The sequence below is a fragment of the Eriocheir sinensis genome, chromosome 2 (assembly GCF_024679095.1).
Source record: "Eriocheir sinensis breed Jianghai 21 chromosome 2, ASM2467909v1, whole genome shotgun sequence".
Classification (NCBI taxonomy): Eukaryota; Metazoa; Arthropoda; class Malacostraca; order Decapoda; family Varunidae; genus Eriocheir; species Eriocheir sinensis.
The window spans coordinates 27,895,179-27,917,678 of NC_066510.1; the positions used below are offsets into that span (position 1 = coordinate 27,895,179).

A 22,500-nucleotide genomic window follows, 5' to 3' on the forward strand; every position below is an offset into this window, starting at 1 on the left:
GTCCGTCCGTCCATCGTACGTCCACTTTCCAACCTGTCAATGAACCCTCAGAAAACGGGATGAGGACTGAGAGGTGGCTAAGGGGGACTCTCATATATAACACTTTATGACGTGAAAGCGGGCAGAGGAAGACACCACTTAATAAAACATAAAACAAAAAACAAAACCCGCATACGTAAACGACGATAAGATGCGAGATAAATACCAAAGTTCAGAAAAAATGAACATTAAATAAAATATATAATACTGCGATGAGCGATAAAATACAAGATTAACATGCAAAAGTAGGGATAATTGATAAAAATATTGGGAATTGGTGATATCGTGTTATCTTTATCAGTGGGTGCAATATTCGGTTTCAACACCTAATGCGTGAGGGATCTGTGAGGTATTTAAAGTTGCATGTAATATATAAATAGGAAATATCATGATCAGAGCACTCACTGCGGCCCTAAACCAACACCCACGCACGAATTCATGCGCGGGCCTGCAAGGAACACACACACACACTCACACACATTGATACGAACTTGCGGCTAGTCATGTTTTTGTTATGATGAATAGACACGTATACAATCAGTGATATAATAATAGTAATAATAATGATAATAACGATACAGACACAATATCAAGAGCATGGCACACTGCAATATCAGTTTTGAGGTTGCAATCAGTATAGTCCACCGATACATAACTCCGCGAAATATAAGAACCGACGATCGTACCTGAAACCCACAAGACATTAAGATTTCTATTCTTCCCATGAAACTGAGACACCACATTGGTTCATCAAGCCCACAAGAGATTAAGACAGGTTTCTCTCATTTTCCTATCTTGGTCAGCCCCGACATCAGTAATTACATTCAACAACAAATATATTTACATTACTAAATAAATTACCAGGCTTTGCTTTAATTCATGGAGTAACTAGAGAAAAAGACCACGTTCTCGCCTTTGAATTCGTTAAAGAACTGTCCATCGTTTCATATTTTACACAAAAGATAAAGTAACAGTCAGTAATATAGTCTTCTTCCTACCCTTGTAACACCATGACCCGGGTGTGTGTGCGTGAGCCTGATCTAAAAATAGGCTGCAGTTCACCGTACGATTCACGACCACCTGCAGCTCCCCCCTACCTGTCTGGCTTCAAATAATCACGTAATTGACTCAACACGTCCGTCTGACAAATGATGATCCCCGGCGGGCTTTCTTTCTCCCATCCTTTCTGGTGGCAACACTGCAGGTCACTTATAATGATGAGGAAAGCGTGCAAGAGCATGAACACAAAGAGAAAGATAGAAAAAGAAAAAACAAAGAGAAAGAAAATAAGAAAGACAAGACAAAAAATAAGACAGAAAAGACAGACAACGGAAGAAAAAGACAACAGAAAAAATAGAGAAAGAGAAAAGGAAAGAAAAAAGAAAGAGAAAGAAAAGAGAAAAGATTGAAAGGCAGAAAAAGAAGGAAATAGAAGACAGAAAAAGCAAAAAAGAGAAAAAAGAAGGAAAAGACGATAAAAAAGAAAACGAAAAAAAAGGAAAAGAAAAAAAGAAAACAACGAATCAACAAACTAAACTTCACCTTCCCTTTAAAAAATAACAATAACACTACAATGAACGCCTCAGGGCCTCAGCAGGGATAACAAAACAAAACAATGCCAGAACCAACAACACCTGCAACCCTTCGCCCATTTCTCTTCCTCCACCTCCGGAAAAAGAATAACAAAGGGAGGGAACGGGAGCCCACGCCAGGTATCCGCCCAGGTAAGTAATCACCGTGGGACCTTTACACCCACACTCACAACCGAGAAGACGATAAGAACAGCAGGCAAGGAAGGGGCTGTTCAAGACTCCGCCATTCCAATCTATACTGTATGTTTGTCTACCTTAAAACTACCAGAAAAGGAATGAAAAAGACGGAACAGGAAGATTTTTTTTTTACAGCTAAAGAAACGGTAAAAAAAAAAAAAAAAAAAAAAAAGCCCGCTAATCGCTGTTCCCACAAAGACAAAAATAATGAGCGGCCAAAAGAGAGGTCAATTTCGGGAGGAGAGGTGTCTTGATACATTCCTCTTGAAGACAAAAAGAAAGACAAATATAATAAAAGACAGAACGGGAAAGAAAACAGACAGAAAAAAACTAAGAAAAAGGATGACAGAAAAATCAAACAAAAGAAGACAAAAAAACTTTCCCACATGTCAACGTCACCTGCCACAAGATTAGGAAAAAAAAAAGAAAAAAAAAAAGAAAAAGAAAAACGGAAATAAGTTAACAAATACTATTCCTGTTCTGCTTAAGCGTATTCCTTCCTGTCCTACCATGTCTACCAATCACCAATGTTTCCACTATTACTACTCCTATATTCGTCTATCATATACATTCCCATTACGCATACCCATTTACGTGTCTGCCATCAGTACTCCCACTAAGCGATTTCTTGTCCTACCATGTCTACCAGTGACCAATACTTTCACTTCTAGAAATACGAGTACGTGTGTATGAAAATGAAGACAAAAGAAAGACAAATCAAACACAAGACGGAAAGGGAAAAAGACGGAAAAAAAATAAAGAAAAAGGATGACACAAAAGTAAAACAAAAGACAAAAAACTTTCCCACATGTCTACGTTACCTGTCACAAGAGTAGGAAAACAAGTAGTAAGATCATTGCCACTGTGAATATCCAGAGCAATCATCCTATAAAACTACTTACCATGTATTATTTATTATTTACCAGCATTCTTACCAACTATGTGTATCTACCACAGCCATTCACAACACACGCATAGTTGATCCTTTCACACTACCACGATATCTTTTCTTAATTAAAGTAATGGAGGCACTTCAAGGCCACACCAAAAGAAGACGCCCGCAAAACACTACTCCATTACACGCAATAAAGAGGATACGGTGAGTTTTGCCTGAAGATGGTGCGCTTAAGTTAGAGACATGTCTAGATTCTCCCTTCTTATACAATACACATGGATCAAACGAGTCCCTCATAAATTCCCCAATGCAAACCAGTTAAGCCCATGCATTAGATAAGGTCTTTAGTTCTCATGCAGAAAACAAGGACATGAGAAGTTCCGACAAAAGATAAGCCTAAGTTAAGAGACGTCTACGTAGATTAGCGCTGCCAGATTGTCGTACTCTGAACATTGCATTTATCATATTTAGGCTCCAAGACTGTCGTAACTACACAAATAAAGATAGAAAATTTAAGTTAGCGTTATAACTGTTATTTATTGATGTTTTTAGTGTTTTCTGCTATAGTTATCGGTCAGAAATTACGAAAATGCAATGCGATGAGTACGATAATTTGGCAACGCTGGACTCTAGATACTTCCAACCTTACACAACACACATATCGTAAGGTCTTCATATATCCCTCCCCACCAACCAACCTGCAGTCGAGCCCACCATTAGAGAAGCATAAGTGTCTTGTTAGGAGCCAAACATCGACCCGAGTCACTGTAAACAACACTTCGACAGTATACTCACACGTCCTGGAAGTCTTTGAAGGTGGTGGAGGGCGTGAAGACATCCAGTAACCCGATGATCTGAAAAAAAGGAAGAAAATGAAGAAAAAAATGCTGTGCAAACTGAGAGAGAGAGAGAGAGAGAGAGAGAGAGAGAGAGAGAGAGAGAGAGAGAGAGAGTATCGCTTGGGGTCTGCGTAATCATTAGTTTTCATTTACAATTATGTCTAAAATATGGAGGCCACGGCGAGCCACACAAACCATTAGCCTGGCCTGTGTGTGTGTGTGTGTGTGTGTGTGTGTGTGTGTGAACAACGACAAGAACAACAACAAAAATAAAAAATACATAGATATTCCTTAATAGAAAAACTTTTAACACATGTCTACGTCACCTGTCAAAAGATTAGGTAAAAAGAAAGCAAGAAAAAAACGCAAATAACAAAACAGTGACAAATTAAAACAAATTACCACTACCACTACTACTACTACTACTACCACCACTACTACTACTACTACCACCACCACTCACATTACCACTAAATCACCAACATCACGAAGAATGATCCATTTGACGTCACGGGCACATCCACCAATAGGAAAATAGGGAAGGAAAACGCTTGTTGGCAACGTTCGTTCACCTGTGTAGCGAGCAACCAATCACAGAACGTTTGGCAGTGCGTTTGACATTTTTTTCAATTTGTTTACAGAGAGAGAGAGAGAGAGAGAGAGAGAGAGAGAGAGAGAGAGAGAGAGAGAGAGTGTGTGTGTGTGTGTGTGTGTGTGTGTTGGAATACATTGCGTAACTGGTAAAATGTAGCCAATGCGTCTTGGCAGAAGAATAAATGGCTGTGTGTGTGTGTGTGTGTGTGTGTGTGTGTGTGTGTGTGTGTAGCCTTGGAAGACGGTGGTGATGGTGGGCGGAAAAAGACCTGCTCACCCACGCCCTCCACCTCCACCACTACCTCCTCCTTCACCACCACCACCGCGATGATACGATACCACCGCGCTCATTCACCACCGCGACCCACAACAGGAACCGCAACAACAACAAAAGCACCCTCACCCCCACCACCACCACCATTACCATTATCAAAAGCCCTAAATGTAACCTCCGTACAGTACCACCCCTATACATAAAAGCCTCGAATGGACTATAAATTTCAGGAATACGCCTCCCCTGTGACATAATCTTAGTAGTAGTAGTAGTAGTAGTAGTAGTAGTAGTAGTAGTAGTAGTAGAAAAGCAGCACCTCACGATTTAATTCCCCTAAGGGTTAGCGACCGACTGTATGACTGACACTGATTGAGGGAAGAGAGTGTCTGTCTGATGGTGGTGTTGGTAGTGTCATGTTAATGGAGGTGACCTAGTGATGGTGGCGATGTGAGTGTAAAAATGATGGTAGGGGCTTGACGGTGAAGTGATGGTAACAGTACTGGTGGTGGTAGGGATAGTAGTAGTAGTAGTAGTTATTGTTATGTTGTGGTAGTGGCAATAGCGGCGGTGGTGGTGGTGGCGGAGGATAATCATCTTATCTTCCCCAGGGACCCCCACACACAGTCAATGCGGGGCTTCTCTTCAGGAGGAGGAGGAGGAGGAGGAGGAGGAGCAGGAGGCCTCGTCACACGCTGATGGATGCCTCCGCAGAGTCGTGACCCTCGGCTTAACCTCGGTATCTAAAGCTATTCTGTCCTGGAGGAGGAGAAGGAAGAGGAGGAGGAGGAGGAGGAGGAGGAGGTGAGGATACTACGCCAACGTGAATGTCTGCATGATGATAAGAAAGAAGACTGATAAATGAAAAGCAAAAAAAAAGATGATTACAGAGGAGAAAAATTATAATGATGAAAAAATCGTAATAATAATATAATTTAGCAACAGATATTTCCCTGAGTATGCTTTATATGAAGTTAGTGGCAATATGTTCATCCGTTATTTATTTTTCTTTCGTTCAAGATATTTTGGTTATAAGGAAAAAACAGACAAAAGGATAAGGAAAAAAACACTATCGCCCTCTTGCGCTCCGAGAGGATGGGCGATAACAAAAATTAGAGGAAAAACGTCGATAAACTCAAAGAAAAACATACTAACATAAAACTAAGATATTTAATAAAGTTTGAGGAGCATTTCGAGAGGAGCTTCATTAACTAGTACACACACACACACACACACACACACACACACACACACACACACACACACACACACACACACACACACATACACACACACACACACACAACGAAATTCCGTAAACGTATGGTCAAAAATAATACTTGATTAGTACTCGTATATGCACGTCATTCACACATCGTCCTTTGATAATAAACTCATCCTGTATCTTTGTTTTTTTGTGTCTGTCGCAAAAGGATGTCTCATGGGGAGGGGAGGAGGATGGGGGGGAGAAGAGCAACATCCTAACACCAACCCTGAAACGTATATAAGAAAAGGGCACTCGGTCATAGCCTCCATCCTCCTTTTTTATTTTATCAGTTACTCCTATTGTTTAGACTTTAGAATAAGTGAAGGAGAAATAGTATAAGAATCTACAACCTCTTAATTTGATGGAGTGATTCTTGAAACTCTTGAGGACTGCGCCCTTCCCTCCCCCCCAACCCCCGCTCTCCCATCTCATCGCTCATCCCACCCGTTCCATGAAAATTACTCACCCATATTGGTCTCAGCCACACCCACTGACCCGACACCCCACCCACATACCTACTCACCCATACTAATCCCAAACATAGTACCCATTCACCTTACATCCATCGATACCATTCCCAACCACACCTATTCTCAGTCCCACCCCCAACCATTCCCCTACCCAACTTAACCCCACTCATTCACAGCCCACCCCTTCCTTCCAACCATCTCTAATCCATATACACATCCACCCGCACCAAGCCCAGCCCATTCATCCCCATCCACAAATTCTCCTATCCAGTCAGACTAACTAATTCAACTTTATTTTTTTTTTCCGGTAACACCTGAGGTCTTTCATCCTCTTTGGTGTCTGTGGACGACTCATAGGATTTACGATCATTAATTTTGACATGGGAAGAGTTAAGTAATAGGATTTGATACCATAATGATTTCAGCCCTCTCCGACTACACGACCCCCTAAAAACACCCCCCAAAAAATGACTATCAGAAATTTCCGAGAGGGCGACCTTTCAAATATCAAACCTGAGAAGTGTAAACATTTTGGGGGTATTATGAGCGAATGAGACAACTTAGGATCTTAAAGTTAGTCGAAATCAGCCTACAGCCTTATCCACTCATCCTCACCCACGCACCCAGCCACCTTGCCAACCACACTCACCACACACCCGCGAGTTGGCCGTCACGGTGCCTTGAATCCGGTACACACTGACGTAGCACCACCGTACCACCTCCACTATCACCACCTCCACCATCACCACCTCCACCATCACCACCAGCCTTTCATCTCATAGCTTTCGCGCACGAGCCAACACCAACAAGTAGACAGGTGGTAACCGAAGAAAATAAGAAAAATATATATTAACATTCACCTAAAGAACTTTTTATTTATTTACTATTAATGAGCGCGTGCAAGAGCCTTTGAAATACAGACAGTTCAAAGCTGGCGGTAAACATGTAAACTTAATGATTCACTTATGTATTTTCTTTATTAATTTATATTTATTACCAACATCTGATTTGTAAGCCTTTTTTAACATGTATTCATAGTTGTTTATATCTTGAGGTGAGCCGTTCAATGTTCACCGAAGAAATTACGAATAGAACCACATATTTTAAAGCTTTCTTGCCAAATGTTTGTTATTTTCGGACCTGTTCTAAACTTCCCTGCATTACCTGCTTGAAAAAAAAGGGAAAAAAAAACATGAAAGGGAAAGCTCCAAAAAATATAACCAAACCACGGAGCGTCATTAACTGCCCTAATTACACGTTGATTACCCAAGGTCTTCCGTGTAATGAAACGGATAAAAAAGTGTGGCATGGATATTTTCCAGGTCACGTCTGCTCTTCTGGGTCAAGGGGAAAACACACACACACACACACACACACACACACACACACACACGACTGTTCTTCTAATCTCAAACTAATGGTAGATTTTTTTTTATATATATATATATTACGAGGATACTGAATGAGGAAAAACTACCACGGAAAAAAAACAGATGTGTTAATACCAACCTCCCCCCCCCATCACGCAAGCAAACCCTCGACTTCAGGCAGATAGAGACAAACCTTCGACTTGACCATCTCCTCATTATCTGAACGAGTCTAGGCTGCGGCGGTAATTACGAGGATAGGTAAAGTGGAGGTTGTGGCATAATGGCGCCTAATGTGCCACTTAGTCTTCCCTTGATGACACGCGTGGAGAGAAAAAAAAAAAAAAAGAAAAAAAAAAAAAAGATACGTTGGATGAAAGGATGGAGTAAAGAGGAAAAGAAAAGACGGGAAGTTCGTGTGTGTGTGTGTGTGTGTGTGTGTGTGTGTGTGTGTGTGTGTGTGTGTGTGTGTGTGTGTGTGTGTGTGTGTGTTATAAAGTCACATTTGTTAATCTGCCTCTGTGATAATGCTTAAATGTATACCTGGTCTACACACACACACACACACACAGAAAATTAAATATAGACATCCGAGAGAGAGAGAGAGAGAGAGAGAGAGAGAGAGAGAGAGAGAGAGAGAGAGAGAGAGAGAGAGAGAGAGCAGGCATACAGGCAAAGCAAGGTCCGATCAGCAACGTGTCACACGAAGCTACAAATAGCTCTTCATTGGCTGCTCTCTCTCTCTCTCAACTGCACCCAATACAAATCAACACACAATAACAACAACAACAGGGATCTACTATCAACATCCTCGCACCATGCTGTAAATTCCATGCAGCGCTGAACATACTAATAAAAGCACCTTGCCCTTACTCCCTTGGCCTTACCACCAATCCCTCCTCTAACCTAAACCAGCCACTACCACGCCTGCTATCAGATAAGAGACTCGCTGTGTGGAGGGCATGAACGTCCCTCCCTGTGTACTAGAAATGATAATAGGAGGAGGAGGAGGAGGAGGCGGATGAAGAGGAAAGATGGTGTGTGTATGTGGTGTTTCTGTCTGGTGAGGCGAGTATGAATCTATGTATGGATTTAAAGGGGCTGGGGCGTTCTATTTATATACTAGCTCTTGAATGGATTGGGATACACGTAGTTGGAGGGAAGGGGAGCAGCAGTGATGTGTGTTTATTGTCAGTATTGGTGTGTGTGTGTGTGTGTGTGTGTGTGTACTACTGCGCTTTTGTGGGCCTCTCTCTCTCTCTCTCTCTCTCTCTCTCTCTCTCTCTCTCTCTCTCTGATGGAAAATTAAGGCCTGCTTATTGCGTCAGAATTCTTAACATGGCTAAACTACATCTCCATACGTTTTTTCATTTTCAAGGACAGGTACGGCAAAGGCAGACCGGAGAGGCATAGATAAGATACAGCGAAATAGTTTTAAAAAGAGACAAACAGATAAGTGGAGTGATAAATATATGGTAGATCAGCACACACAGACACACACACAAACACACAGTTTAGTATTATGTAAGTACTACACGATCAATCACTTCTCACACAGATAAAACAAGCGGAGGAAAAAAGAATAAACACTATCTACACTCCACCTACCCTCCCACTTTCACTCACACACACACACACACACACGAGACCACTGCCTACTACTACTACTGCTCCTATACTATTCTACCCCAACCAACCACCACTACCACTACATCTAACCACCACGACCACCCTCACCACCACCACTACTTACATTCTCGTGGTCCATGTGTTTAAGCATCCTCAGTTCCCTGTAGGTTCTCTTGGCGTGGATGTGGGTCTGGAAGGGCCTCGCGAGCTTCTTGATGGCTGCCTTGGTGTTTGTTTTGGCGTCCATGGCCGAGCTGAGATGGAGGGGAGAGAGAGAGAAAGAGGGCGTTAGGAATGGTAATATCGAATTCCTTTTCATATTATAATCGTTGTTCTTTTATTACTGGTACTGCGGTCATTAGATATCAATTAATTATCTAGTAGTTGTAGTAGTAGTAGTAGTAGTAGTAGTAATAGCAGTGGTAGTAGTAATAGCAGTGGTAGTAGTAGTAGTATCAAAACAGCGATAGGAAAAGGAGCAAAACCATAGCCGAGAGACACTCACATGTTAGCAAGGATGGATAAAAGAAAAACACATACATATAAAAGCTCTATCAAGAACGGAACCGGATGGAGCAAGAAGACTAACTGGCCTATCACTCCCCCGACCCCACATGCCGGCACCACCACCACCAATGTCACCACTTTTGCATACCTACATTGTGTTTTAGGTTCAGTTCATGCAATATGACGAATGGACAAACAGACGGACAGATTGATGGTTTTAGTCAGAGATAGATAGACAGATAGACAGACACTACGATTAATGAATGGTTGAATAGCTCATTTCGGCAGGTGCAGATGGAAGTCCCACTACCGCTAAGCTTCGCCCTAGGCATGAATAGCAGGTGTTCATTAATTAAACTATCACCTGAGGCGGAAATGTCAGCAGTCGTTAAATCAATTACATAACTGACAGACTAAACGGCTAATGAACCACACGCGCTCACCTTGATATCAAGATCTCGTTATATTCAAGTCAATAGAGCGAGTTCATGGAGTTCTCAAAATAATATTGCGAACAGAAGAATTAAATAATAATGATAACAAATAATGATACTAATGATGATAATAATGGAAAAAAAACTTAGTAATAATAATAATAATAATACCAATACCAATGAATGCTGCATTTAAGGTAGAGAATTCAATTTATAACACAATAGTCCCTTCTAAACATCTATTTTCACACATTAAAATTGAAAAATTGCTACTGATCACCTTGAATGCTTCTGTCAGTTAATTAACATCCAATTTTAGAGACTACATCCTACATTCTATGAATAAAAATGAGCCTGTAAGAGGAAAATGTGATGTGGCTGTATTATTAATGACATTTTACAAGATAACCTTACCAAGTCATCAGCTAAGCCAACAATTTCCTTTGCACATGCAGCTTTGTTCTAAAGAATCAATAATGATGACCCATAATGACATGCATCAAAGGCTCCCCTCCTGAATATGAAAAGTAGACATTATGCCATATAAAATAAAGCTATACTTGTTGTAGCCTATAGAACAGTTTTTTTCACGTAAGAATTTTCACAGACCATGATATCAAAAATATACTAGCAGGTGTGAGTGTGTGTATTTGCCATGGGGAGCAAGGCTTGGCTAGTGGCTTCACAGCTTTAAGTATTGCCTGCTGCATGGAGGGGGGAAGGGAGGAAGAGGGAGGGGTAAGCCATGGAAGTGCAGAGAACTAAGGCAGTTAAAAAAAAGCGAAAGGAAAAATGAGGCTCTATGCATTTTTAAATACGAGGAGGGATTGTGGACACCCATGGTGTGAAGAAGGCGAGGGGAGAAGGTGAGAAGAGGAGAATGGGGGAATTAGCCGGATGCAGAAGGGACAACCATGAGAAGGGAGACACACAGTTATGACAACTCTTTGTTCACTGAGTAAGCTTTTGATTAACATCAATGAATAAAATAAGCTATAAATATATTTTGTTTGGGGGGGCATCTAGTTTTTTAAAGGCTTCCTACATGCTTGTGAGTGATGACCATGCTCTCCCAATTGCAGTAGGCATGCAACACAAGGAAGCAGGAGCACTTACACACTGCATATACATTATACTATATATATATATATATATATATATATATATATATATATATATATATATATATATATATATATATATATATATATATATATATATATATATATATATATATATATATATATATATATATATATATATATATATATATATATATATATATATATATATATATATATATATATATATATATTTATTTCCCTGGGTGAAACCATGCTGGCCACAGACTACTTCCTATCTAAAATTTGTGGAATGTAACTGAGCCTCTTTACTGTATTTAAAAGCATTGGGACTCATTTCATATACTGCATGAAGAAACTAATAACTAAATACAATAACATATAAAACACTTTACATCCCACCGAAGATGCATTCTTGGAACCCCAGTATTGATGAATTCTTGGAACTAAATTGGGTGTTGCAGGAACTCACGTTATCACCTATAGTGTTCAGATAATGGCAATTCTACTTATGATATTGTGCCTAATGTAATATGATGATGGATACAAAGTCTCACAAGAAAATTGAGAGCTAAGAAGGTATTACTGGAAAAACAAGGCTAGATGAATTAGCCATAAGCACATACAGGGAGCTCATCATAAAAAAGCTAATACCTAACACAGCCATGTACAGAGAGTTCCCCCCAAAACACAACTCAACATGCTGTCAAAGGTGATGACAAGGTGAAAATACACCATCACTTGTCATACAATCCAATATTGTACTGCATCAACATACCTAGATTATTACTATTTGATATGGACCAGAAACAAGTGAAATAAATATCTTACAGTAGCTATAGGTCAGCCTGGTCCCTCTATCAACTCTCCATTAAGCTTCTTCCTTCCTTTGCTAAACCTCAGTTCCCCCCATCCTCCTCCATCCAGAAGTATTGGCACACTGATAGGTTAATAAAAACAGTCATGAGTAAAGCTTCTGGAAGATCTAGATGTGTGCAGGTAACAGCAAGAATGATTGGGAAACATGCAGAGTTTGATATAGCATTAGGCTAATATCTAAGTTTATTTTTTTGTTTCTGAAGAAAGTGAAGGACCAAGAGCAACAATAAGGATCATGACACCCTGAGTCAGGCCAGTATGATTGTCAACAAGTCACTTGCTGTCAGGCATCTGCAGTGCTGATAAAGTAATCTACTCGTGGGTGCATTGCTGATAGTGTGAAGGAGGGACCACATATAAATAAAAGTGGTATGGATAACACACACACACAAACAGATCTACATGGCAAGTGCAAACACACATGCCCACACACACTACAGATGTGGTGCTCACATAAGCAATGTTTTGAAGTTTTGAATATAAAAGTAACAGTTTGATGTTTTTAAGTAATCAGTGAGTACGTAATTAAAAAATTGAAAATTTTCATGACTAGCTGAGCATCAAGCAGGCTGTGCAGCCTTTTTTTTTTTTCTTTTGGTAAGCTGCCTGAAGATCTCCATCTCACATCAGTTTAATAATCATTCCATATTCTGTGCACCCATGCCTAAAATGTTAGTGATCATTAAATATAAACATAGCAATGTGCCTAATGAGCAAAATGAGCATTTTAATCCAATCTGACAACCAATGAATCTCGAATCTGCTTGGAATTTAGTCAAATGTTCTGCTAGGCGATTATGTTGCTCCTGAAATGAAAGCAGTACATCTTAATTAAACAGTCTGGTCAGTTCCATCAGAGATGGTTACCTTCCATGAATGTCCATATAACCAAAACTCATAACTATAAGCATGTGGCAAAACTACAACATACTGATATACGAAGCAATTTTGAGATGATTCAGGCCAGTTTTTGAAAAGTTCTAGGAATGAAAGAAGATTTGTTTTAGGCTAAATGAATAAATAAAATTAGAAGATCAGAGATTAGGGGAGTGTTTGGGAAGTGGGGAGTTGATGGAATAAATGAATGGGCAATATCTGCAGGGACATGTGTAAATAATAAACCCATCTAGCTGATTCACTTCTGTGGTTCAGTCGTTACCACGCCTAGCTATAAACCTGCATGCCTGGGTTCAAATCCCGGCCTGGGCAGTCGGCATGCAGTTCACCCAAATGTTTATCTCTCCCTTTTGGGCTGGTCGATAAATGGGCACCTGAGGAAACCTTGGAAGGTAAATTGTGGTAACCTGATGGTCACATCACTCTCAAGGTAACAGGTCATTACCCACCACAGGCCTAAGAGACAATGTGACAGATGAATACCATGGTGATGTGCAGCTTTAGTGTATGACCCCAATTTTACCTTCCCTTTACAATTACAGGATCAGATATTTGGTAATTGTTAACGACAAGGGGATGCCTTTATTGAATAATTTTACAGAACTTTTTTCATACAGTAGAAATTACTATAAACTAGAATAAAAAACAACTGGAAATAGTAGAAAATTTTTGAGTCAAGGGTTCACAACCCACATAGGGGGATTACAAATATATATTTGCCTGTCTTTTAATGGCTCCAGAGGAGCATGCTTAAGGGTAAGTATATGAGAGATGAATATATACGGTACCATATACTTGTAATATCCCTGAGGGTGGGCTCTGCCCCTCTCGAGCTTAATAAATGTTCCTATTTCCGGCTGGTGTATATTGTTGTTGTGTTTGTTCGACAGTAGTTTTAAAAATACTGAAAAATTAAGGCATGTCCTTGTTTTAGCAATTATCATGGATTTAAATTCTCATGTTACTTCATATCAATCAAAATCTCAAATATTATAAGGATGCACATGACTGCGACAAGCTATACAAAGATGAGTGCCTGTGAGTACACCCAGCTGGATCCATGTATCCTCCTGTGGCCCTGCACCTACATTACTAAACACATGAGTAAAAAGTCCTAGTGATTAATTTACTGCATTGCCTGTTATCACATAGGTATAAACAGTCATGTAAATAGGCCTGTGTTTCTAGTTTAATCATATCCTATATCTCCTGTATTTCATATTAATGAGCGTCAACACCTTTTTTTTGCATTAAATGCAACTTTAGCAATTGTTTTTATAATTTCACACATATTAGCTTGTTCATTTACATATTCATCTATATTTCTTTGCTGTCTAAGTCTTCATAGGTAGGGAATAGTGGTCTGATATAGTTAGTTTATGGAAGCACACACACACAAAAAAAAAAAAAAAACTTCAAACTTTACATCATGCATTGAACTGAAACATGCATGAGGACACACAATACATAGCAGATGCATGCAAAGGAAACATAAACATCAAACAGTGGAATGAGAAGGGAAATAAAACTTAACAGAATGAATCAAGACTGGCAACAACAAAAATAAATAAGTAAGAAGAACGAGAGAGGAACACCACAAAGGAGAATTAAACCACGAAATGAGGAGTGAGGAAGGGACAGGAGTAAAGAGGAGAAGAGAGGAAAGGAGGAAGAGTAATAAACGAAGAACAGGGTTGAGATAAAAGTTAATAAATATGAAGGAAAAAGACTGGCAACAAGAATATGGAAGTAAGAACAGGAGAGGATCACCACAAAAGATAATTAAACCACGAAATGAGGTGTGAGGAGGGGTCATGAGTAAGGAGAGGAGAGGAAAGGAGGAGGAGTAATAAACGAAGAACAAGGTAGAGATATATAAGTTAATAAATAGGAGGGAGGAAGACTGGCAACAAGAAGAATCGAGGAGGAGGAAGAGGAACAAAAGTAAGCAATACCACAAAAGAGAATTGAATCACGAAATGAGGTGTGAAGAAGAGGCAGGAGTAAAGAGAAGAAAATGAAGAGAGAAGAAAAGCAAGGAGAGCCACCCACCAGACTTGCCCGTACGCCCCGGAGCCCACAGGAGACAACATGCTGTATCTCTTGGGCACCTCCCATTCCGTCTTGTTCAGCTCCACCGTGTGAAAGTCCGGCTTGGGCATCTTGAGAGGCCTCCACACCACGTTCCTGCACTGGACTATCACGTATTCCGAGGGCACATGAACCCGGGGAGAGCAAGGCACCTGCTCACCGCACCACACCTGAGAGACTGAAGGAGCAGTATTGCCAGATGGTGCCGATGTAATTTCAGTAGATTTTGAGAATTTTTCAGTAGTAAAGGGTATAAATTCGGTAGATTCATATTTTGATACACTACTCGGTTTTAAGTGATTATTTACCTATTTATTTATTACATTTCGGCCTATGACGCCGGTAGGCTATTTTGGTGGGACCTGATGGTCGCAGGCAAGTGTTTAGACTGGCGCCGTCTTGCTTGGCTCATGCTGTCCCTCGAAGGTCATCTTTGATCCTCTCTGAGGGTAAAGTTGTTAAAAAAAATTCCCATGTGAATATGATTTTTTTGTTTTCAATGGTGATTTTTTTATTGACCTTCGGTCAAATTTAGTCCACTATTTATAGGAAGTTGTCAAAGTAACACCATATTTTATTTGGGGCTGTACAGGATATTTCAAGTTTACCCCCACCCCGTGCCGGTTTGAGCACCTATGCTACATCTTTTCGCTTATCTTGTTACATTTTCATTTTTTTTTTATGGGTACAAGAAGTACTAAAAGAAGTCGTATTCTCCATATATAACATTTCAATAAAAGCTTTTTTGTTTGTTTGCTATCATGGAGTTTTCTTCAAATCCGGTCAACATTATCCCATTTTACGGTACTCCATAAGGCAAGTCAGTATAGTCCATCGATCAGGTATACCCGCTGGTCCGTAATTTTGGCAGATTTTTAGGGGGGCTAGAGGGCATCATAGGTTTATGGAATGGTGGGGGATTTTTTCTTTTTTTAAATAAGCACTTTCAGGGGCATTTTCAGGCAGATATAGAAAACACTGGGGCCCTAGCCTCCCCCCACAAGAGTTACAGCCATGCGCATAACATCCTTAAACCGTACCTTGTTGTAAAAAGGTACATAAGTGTGACTGGCCTCACGTACGTACGTCACCACTTCACTGCAGCAATCGAGGTCCTAAGACTCAAACTCATTTGTCTCACCACGTATACGTGCCAAATTAAAGGTCCACAGTACCCTCAGTAATTATTTTAATGAGTAGCGAATCACTTTTCAGTAGCTATGTATGGCAGTCATTACACAGATTTATTTCTAATTGACTTTAGATGAGCAAGACTACAGTACGTGTCAGTGTAGTCAGTAACTATCACCGAATTTTTTACTTGATATATTACGGTAGGGCGAAATCATAATCTCGTCATTACAGCCTGAAAGGAGAGGCGAGAGCTGTGTTGACACAATGAGAACACGTCCGCGGACCCCTCTCCCTCTCTCCCTCTCTCTAATGGAAAAAAAAATCCTAGTTTTTTTGTGGATTTAAATACAATTCAGTAAAAGTGCGGTAGAAATTCTAAAGTGCCCAACAAAACATCATGCGATATTGGATAAATCTCGAATGTATTCGGTATTTCATGTGGAATTTCAGTAGATCTACCGAAATTTCGGTAGATCTGGCACCACTGTAAAATCAGGAGGGAATGAGGGAGGGAGGGACAGGGAGGCGCTGGCGGTGTGGTGGAGTTGCCGGTTCATGCCTTGCAATTTGGGTGTCTGTGTGTGACCTTTTTCGTTTTGCACTTCTTCTGTGACGGTTTACTAAGACATTTTCTTGTTTTAATTGTCTTTCTTTGTTGTTTTGTGTCTCACTTTGCCTGGCTTGTGTTGGGGTCCTCTTTTCGCCGCCCCGACCAAAAGAGACAAACACTACCACACAACCCTTGACACAGCACTGCCACGAAGGTAGATCACAAACTTTACCTATATCCTCCTTGCTCAGGCTCTGATAACCTCCAAGGACTACTCAAATAAGTTTTCACTGTACGGTTAATAAGCTAGTACAGAGTGACGTGAATTACTGTTTAGAATACATGCATATAACGTGAAGAAGTGGGTGTCACGGGGAAAGGCATGTGCCCACCTCCCCTGGGGCTTCTGCGTCGCTCAGGTGACCCCCGCCAACATGACCCCAGGTGTTGCACTGGTATTACCTGGACACAAAGGAAAGAACAGAAAAACACCCGCGAATCACCGCTATTGTTTAGAACAAAGCATTGTATCCACTATAGAGTCCTCTTCCTTGGTAAAAGTTTTGTGGACATTAGAAAAGATTATGAATAATTAATTAAAAATAAAATAAAAATAAATCACTGAAGCAAACTAGAAAAAAATCTGCAAATAAAAACAAGAAGAAGAAGAAGAAGAAGAAGAAGAAGAAGAAGAAGAAGAAGAAGAAGAAGAAGAAGAAGAGGAGGAGGAGGAGGAGGAGAAAGAAGTTTGAAAACATATTATAATTGGAAAGAAAAACAACACTAGTTTAAGCAAATTCATTGACCCAATTGTTAAAATAAATTAGTGAAGTGCTTGTGGAAGTCTAACTGGTCATCCAAGCTATTTCAATAACCATTACAAACTAAGTGTTATTGGTCTTATCCTGGAGACCATTAGGTGCGATCGGCAGGTTAATGAAGCCATATGATGTGAATGCTGGCGTAAATTCATCTTTTTATAATAAGTCATCTTATGCATGATATGGAAAAATGAAGGGCATCTTAAAACTAAATTAGTTATCAATGAAATATATCAAGTTTATACGTTTTCTTTGTAGTGGCATTATTTTTGTTTTCTTTTGTATATTAAAGGGATGGCAAATATAGTTTCTTCGATAAATAGATACATAGATAGATAGATAAATAGATAGATAAATACAGTCAGATAGATAAAGATGGATAGATAGACAGACAAACATATATACAGATGGATAGATAAACAGATAGATAGGCACAGAAATTAAACTACGTATGTATATACATAGGAATTGCAATAAATTATCAAGAACTCCCTTCCTTTGCCTGCATTTCCTCCTTACTCTGACGAAACTGTTCAGACACCCCTCTAAAAAGATCAATTCTCCTTTTGGCACCTCCTACACGTGTTAACAACGCGTCTTTTTGGGTCTCTTTTTCTATTTTTTCTTTTTTTATATGCCTTCTAAGTTGTAAAGAAAGAAGAATTATAACGAGTAAAAATCGATCAATCTCTACTCATCTATCAATCTATTATATATATATATATATATATATATATATATATATATATATTTTTTTTTTTTTCGTTGGGGATATACCCAAGGCAGGAAGGCGGTGCATCCCGCGCAACCACCCAGACGGCTGGTAGAGAGATGCCCAATTCTTTCAAGGAGGCCCAACAACGGGGCTGAGGGATCTTCTTATCTCTCTATACATCTATCTATCTATCTTGCACGTACTCGCGACGATCATGAATCACTTCCCCTCTGGTCTGAAAAACGTCCGAATCAGCCGAATGAAACAGAAGAAAATGAACTTGCTCTTTGATAATCTTCCTGCAGTCTCGTTCACACGTTTTCCTCTTTCAAACACGCACGCGTGACACATCACTGGTCACTGATTTGACGCGACCCAGTTTTAATTTACGGCGATTCGACATCCCAACCGTCTGAGTGTCTGAATCATGGCAGGGATTTGCCCAGGCTGCGTCGAGTCATCCTCAAGCCTCCTTCGCCTCCTCGCCGCAGCGGACACGAAGCGCTGCGAGGCGATAATCCTGCGCAGTTTGCTGTGTAATTGTCGTGTTCCCGTGCTGTGCTGTGTCTGCCGCCGCCCAGTGTAGGAGTGGGTGCAGGAGTGACAAGGACAAGGAACAGGTCGAGCAGCAGGAGGAAGGAAGAGCAATATTACCACAGGATCTCTGTCTTAGGTAAGGTGAGGATGACAGGTTTTGCATGTGAATCGTTTACGTAGAGCGAACACGCGAGCATTTACAATCTTTCATGCATCTTTTCCCATCGAATATAAGGTACACTTTTATTTAATTGGAAACGCTAGTGTGTCGTAGATATATACTAGCTGTGATATTTCCTGTCTCCCCCCCCCCCCAAAAAAAAAAAAAGAAAAAAAAGTCAATCCACTAATACCTTGGGCCGCGATGACGTGAATCAGCTGGAAACTTTAATGAATCCAAAATCTAAGTACAAGGGTTTTCCAAAGAGCAGCTTGGGGCACTGGGAACGGGAGAATGACATGGCCTTGGGAGTCAGCCTCTAGGTGTCGTGCACACTTCCTTCAGAACTGTAATTTTCTTTTATCTTTTGCGGTCAGGGCGAACAGCTGTACTGCGTGTTAGTGCTACAAGACCAGGAAATACCCTTGTAATAAAATTCTCACAAGTATGCACGACTCTTCACTTGCATACCAGAAAGTGCTCGGTTGCACACACACACACACACACACACACACACACACACACACACACACACACATACATTATCATCATTGCACCCACATCCACTCTCTCTCTCTCTCTCTCTCTCTCTCTCTCGATTCGCTGCGTGGGCACAGGAGGAGGCAGAGGAGAGCTTGGCGAGGTGTGCTGAGCTTCGTTTTGCATTATTCGCTAAGGCGAGCGCGTCCACCCATTTCCTTTCGCCCTGGCACGTCAGAGTCAACAAACACGGCCCAGCTGCTGTTTGTGGGAAGATGCGGGGTGTTTGTGGCGTCCAAACACGCGATTCGGCACCGGCAGGAAGGTCGGAACTCTCTCATGCACTCGCTTCTTGCTCCGATAATCTCAGACATCACCGTCGTACCTCCTGTGCCATCTGTTGTGTCTACGCCACCTCCGACACGAATCTTCTTCCTCTTCGTCTTTTTCTTCTACTACTACTACTACTACCACTACTACTACTACTAAACCTCCCTAAATCGAATGCCTATGTTATGGGTTATGTCTGAATTTATCTTATTTTTGTTTTACGTTTGCACCATGCATATACTTTTTGATAGACTTCATCTTTTCCCTGCAACATTTTATAACTGTTTTCATTACGGTTACGTATTAAAATAAAATCACTTGGAACGCTTTCTTTTCCATGCGCAGCTATCATATCGCATTTTTTTCCCCTTCAAGACGGGGGTAAATTTGAGGATAAAAGACGGAAGAGTATAATAACAGCCATTGGTGTTTATTACCTAGACAGACTGCGGTGAAATACATATCCTGCTCTGTGTGTTTTCTTCTTCAGAGTGTATTTAGTCACCGCTTTTGTGGCCATAAAATATAATGCCGGTTGGGTTAGAGCGGCTGTCTTACGGTCGCTCGGTTCGGTTCGTTGCGCAAACTCTGAGGAAAATTAATGTGAGGAGCTATTGCTTACATTTCCTTGTGGTGGAGGAGCAGTAGCCTGGACGTGAAGGAAAGGAAGAAGAGAACGCGAGAGGGGTGGGAGGAGGCGAAGGTGTGCCGAGTGTATTAACTAGCATGATAAGAGCGGGAGAGTGGGTGAGTGTATCGAGGGAGTGTGAAAGAGTGAGAGGGAGGTAAGTGAAAGAGGGAAGTGTGAATGGCGGAGAGAGAGAGAGAGAGAGAGAGAGAGAGAGAGAGAGAGAGAGAGAGAGAGAGAGAGAGAGAGAGAGAGAGAGAGAGAGAGAGAGAGAGGGCAGGGGGTAGGTATGGAAGAGTATTAGATAGGCACTGGGCAAAAAAAGGAGACATACAGACCCCTTAAAAGGTGACTCAGCTGACATTAATGGCAGATTCTACTCAGCTATCCCTCCTCCTCCTCCTCTTCCTCCCTCTTTCTCCACTCTCTCTCTCCTCCACCTCCCTCTCTTTCTCCTCCTCCTCCTCCTTTGAAAACCAGTCGAATGGCTTTCAAGTTCTCACCACACCTTCTATCTGGTTTTCTTTGCTAATCCCTTATAAGAAGAACCTTAAAATAGTAGTAGTAGAGGTGGCAGAGGTGGAAGTAGTAGTAGTAGTAGTAGTAGTAGTAGTAGTCGTAGTAGTAGCAGTAGTAGTAGACGAAGGAGTACTACCTCTCTCTCTCTCTCTCTCTCTCTCTCTCTCTCTCCAGCTTTCTCTCCTCCCCCTTGCATTCCTATGTCCATCTTGTTCCTTTTCTCTCGGGATTTATTTCTCGTTTCTCTTCCACCTTCATTAGTTTTCTCCTCAACTCTCGTACTTCTCGTCATCCTTTATATTTGTGTACGAAGCTGTATGTTTTGTTCTCGTTCCTCTTTTCCTTCTTCCCTTGCTCCTTTATTTCCTCATTAGTTTTCTACTCCACTCTTGTATACTTCTCATCATCCTTCATACTGCAGACGAAGCTATATTTATGTTTTCTCGTTCTTCTTTTTTCCTCCTTCTCTTGCTCCTCTTTTTCCTCCTTTATATTCGTAGAAGCAGCTATATTTGTTTTCTCGTTCGTCTTTTCCTCCTTTTCTTGCTCTCCTTCCCCCCCCCCCCCCTCCTCCAGTCCCTCTTTCCTCCTTCTTTTGCTCAGCTTTTTACCTCGCCTCCTCTTCCTCTTCCTTCAGACCCCTTTTGTTATTGCTGTGAGAGTGGGAGATAAGAAGGGAGAATTCTATTTACATGACGCGGTGGAGGTGAAGGTTGCATCTAGAATTACAGGAGAGTCGTAATACGGATGCGTTGGAGGATTTTCTATGAGTTATGCGTTCCGATTATCAAATTACATAATGGCGCGTTGTATATTTGCATGACCTGCCTGCGTTTACCGTGTGGCCCCGAGTATATGATAATTTTCCTCAGACACGCAAATGGAACCTCGCCCTCCGTATACATAATTAAATGCTGTTGTGAGAGTCTTGCCGCTGAACCCTTGACGTGGATTTAACTGGGCAAAGAGGAGAGTTCAAAGACTGTACGGAGGTGAAGTCAGGGCCGCCTTGCAGTATACGCTTGGCACTGGTATGTAAACAGTGATAGTCGTCGTGTTGATTCTGTCGATTTAACTTCACTATATTCCCTGGTTTTCATTTATGCTCTCAAAGTGGATCTTCAAGAGTGGCTCCTTTTGTTTATAGTTTTGTTTGGAGCGGAGGCGTTTTCGTCCTCTGCGCACATGTCTCCTCGTTGTTTTGTTGATACTTTGTCGATGATTTGCTTTTTTTCCATTATGCCCTCAAATTGGATCTCCTGCAGCATTCCCTCTTGTTTTTCAGTCTTGTTTGGTGTAGTTTCTTCTTCTGAACACATGTCTCCTCGTTGTTTTGTTGATGGTTTGTCGATGTTTTGCTTATTTTTTTCATTTAAGCTCTCAAATTGGATCTCCTGCAGCGTTCCCTCTTGTTTTTCAGTCTTGTTTGGTGTAGTTTCCTCTTCTGAACACGTCTCCTCGTTGTTTTGTTGATACTTTGTCCATGTTTTGCTCTTTGCTCTGGCAGCGTCTCCTCTCGAACCTTGGTTCACCTCGTCGCTAAGGGAAAATTAGATGAAAGCTGGATCGCCTGACCGGCCGCGGGAGTAGGTCAGG

At 41.0% G+C, this 22,500-nt stretch overlaps 2 protein-coding genes across 4 annotated transcripts in view; one reads left to right on the forward strand and one right to left on the reverse strand.

Moving 5' to 3' along the window:
- The window catches only part of LOC127002089 (mitogen-activated protein kinase 14-like), a 31,060-nt gene extending 15,838 nt beyond the window's left edge, over nucleotides 1-15,222 (reverse strand). For all 3 annotated transcript variants that reach the window (XM_050867560.1, XM_050867549.1, XM_050867571.1), the window contains exons 1-3: nucleotides 14,992-15,222; nucleotides 9,265-9,394; nucleotides 3,499-3,557 (exon numbers count right to left, since the gene is read on the reverse strand). In XM_050867560.1, coding sequence (XP_050723517.1) covers nucleotides 3,499-3,557; nucleotides 9,265-9,394; nucleotides 14,992-15,101 — 299 coding nt within the window. In that variant the 5' untranslated portion in view covers nucleotides 15,102-15,222. The remainder of the gene's footprint in view (nucleotides 1-3,498; nucleotides 3,558-9,264; nucleotides 9,395-14,991) is intronic.
- Nucleotides 15,223-18,785: 3,563 nt separating this feature from the next.
- The window catches only part of LOC127002132 (coactosin-like protein), a 27,658-nt gene continuing 23,943 nt past the window's right edge, over nucleotides 18,786-22,500 (forward strand). The window contains exon 1 of the mRNA XM_050867747.1: nucleotides 18,786-18,923. The gene's annotated coding sequence lies outside the window, so the exon portion shown is untranslated. The remainder of the gene's footprint in view (nucleotides 18,924-22,500) is intronic.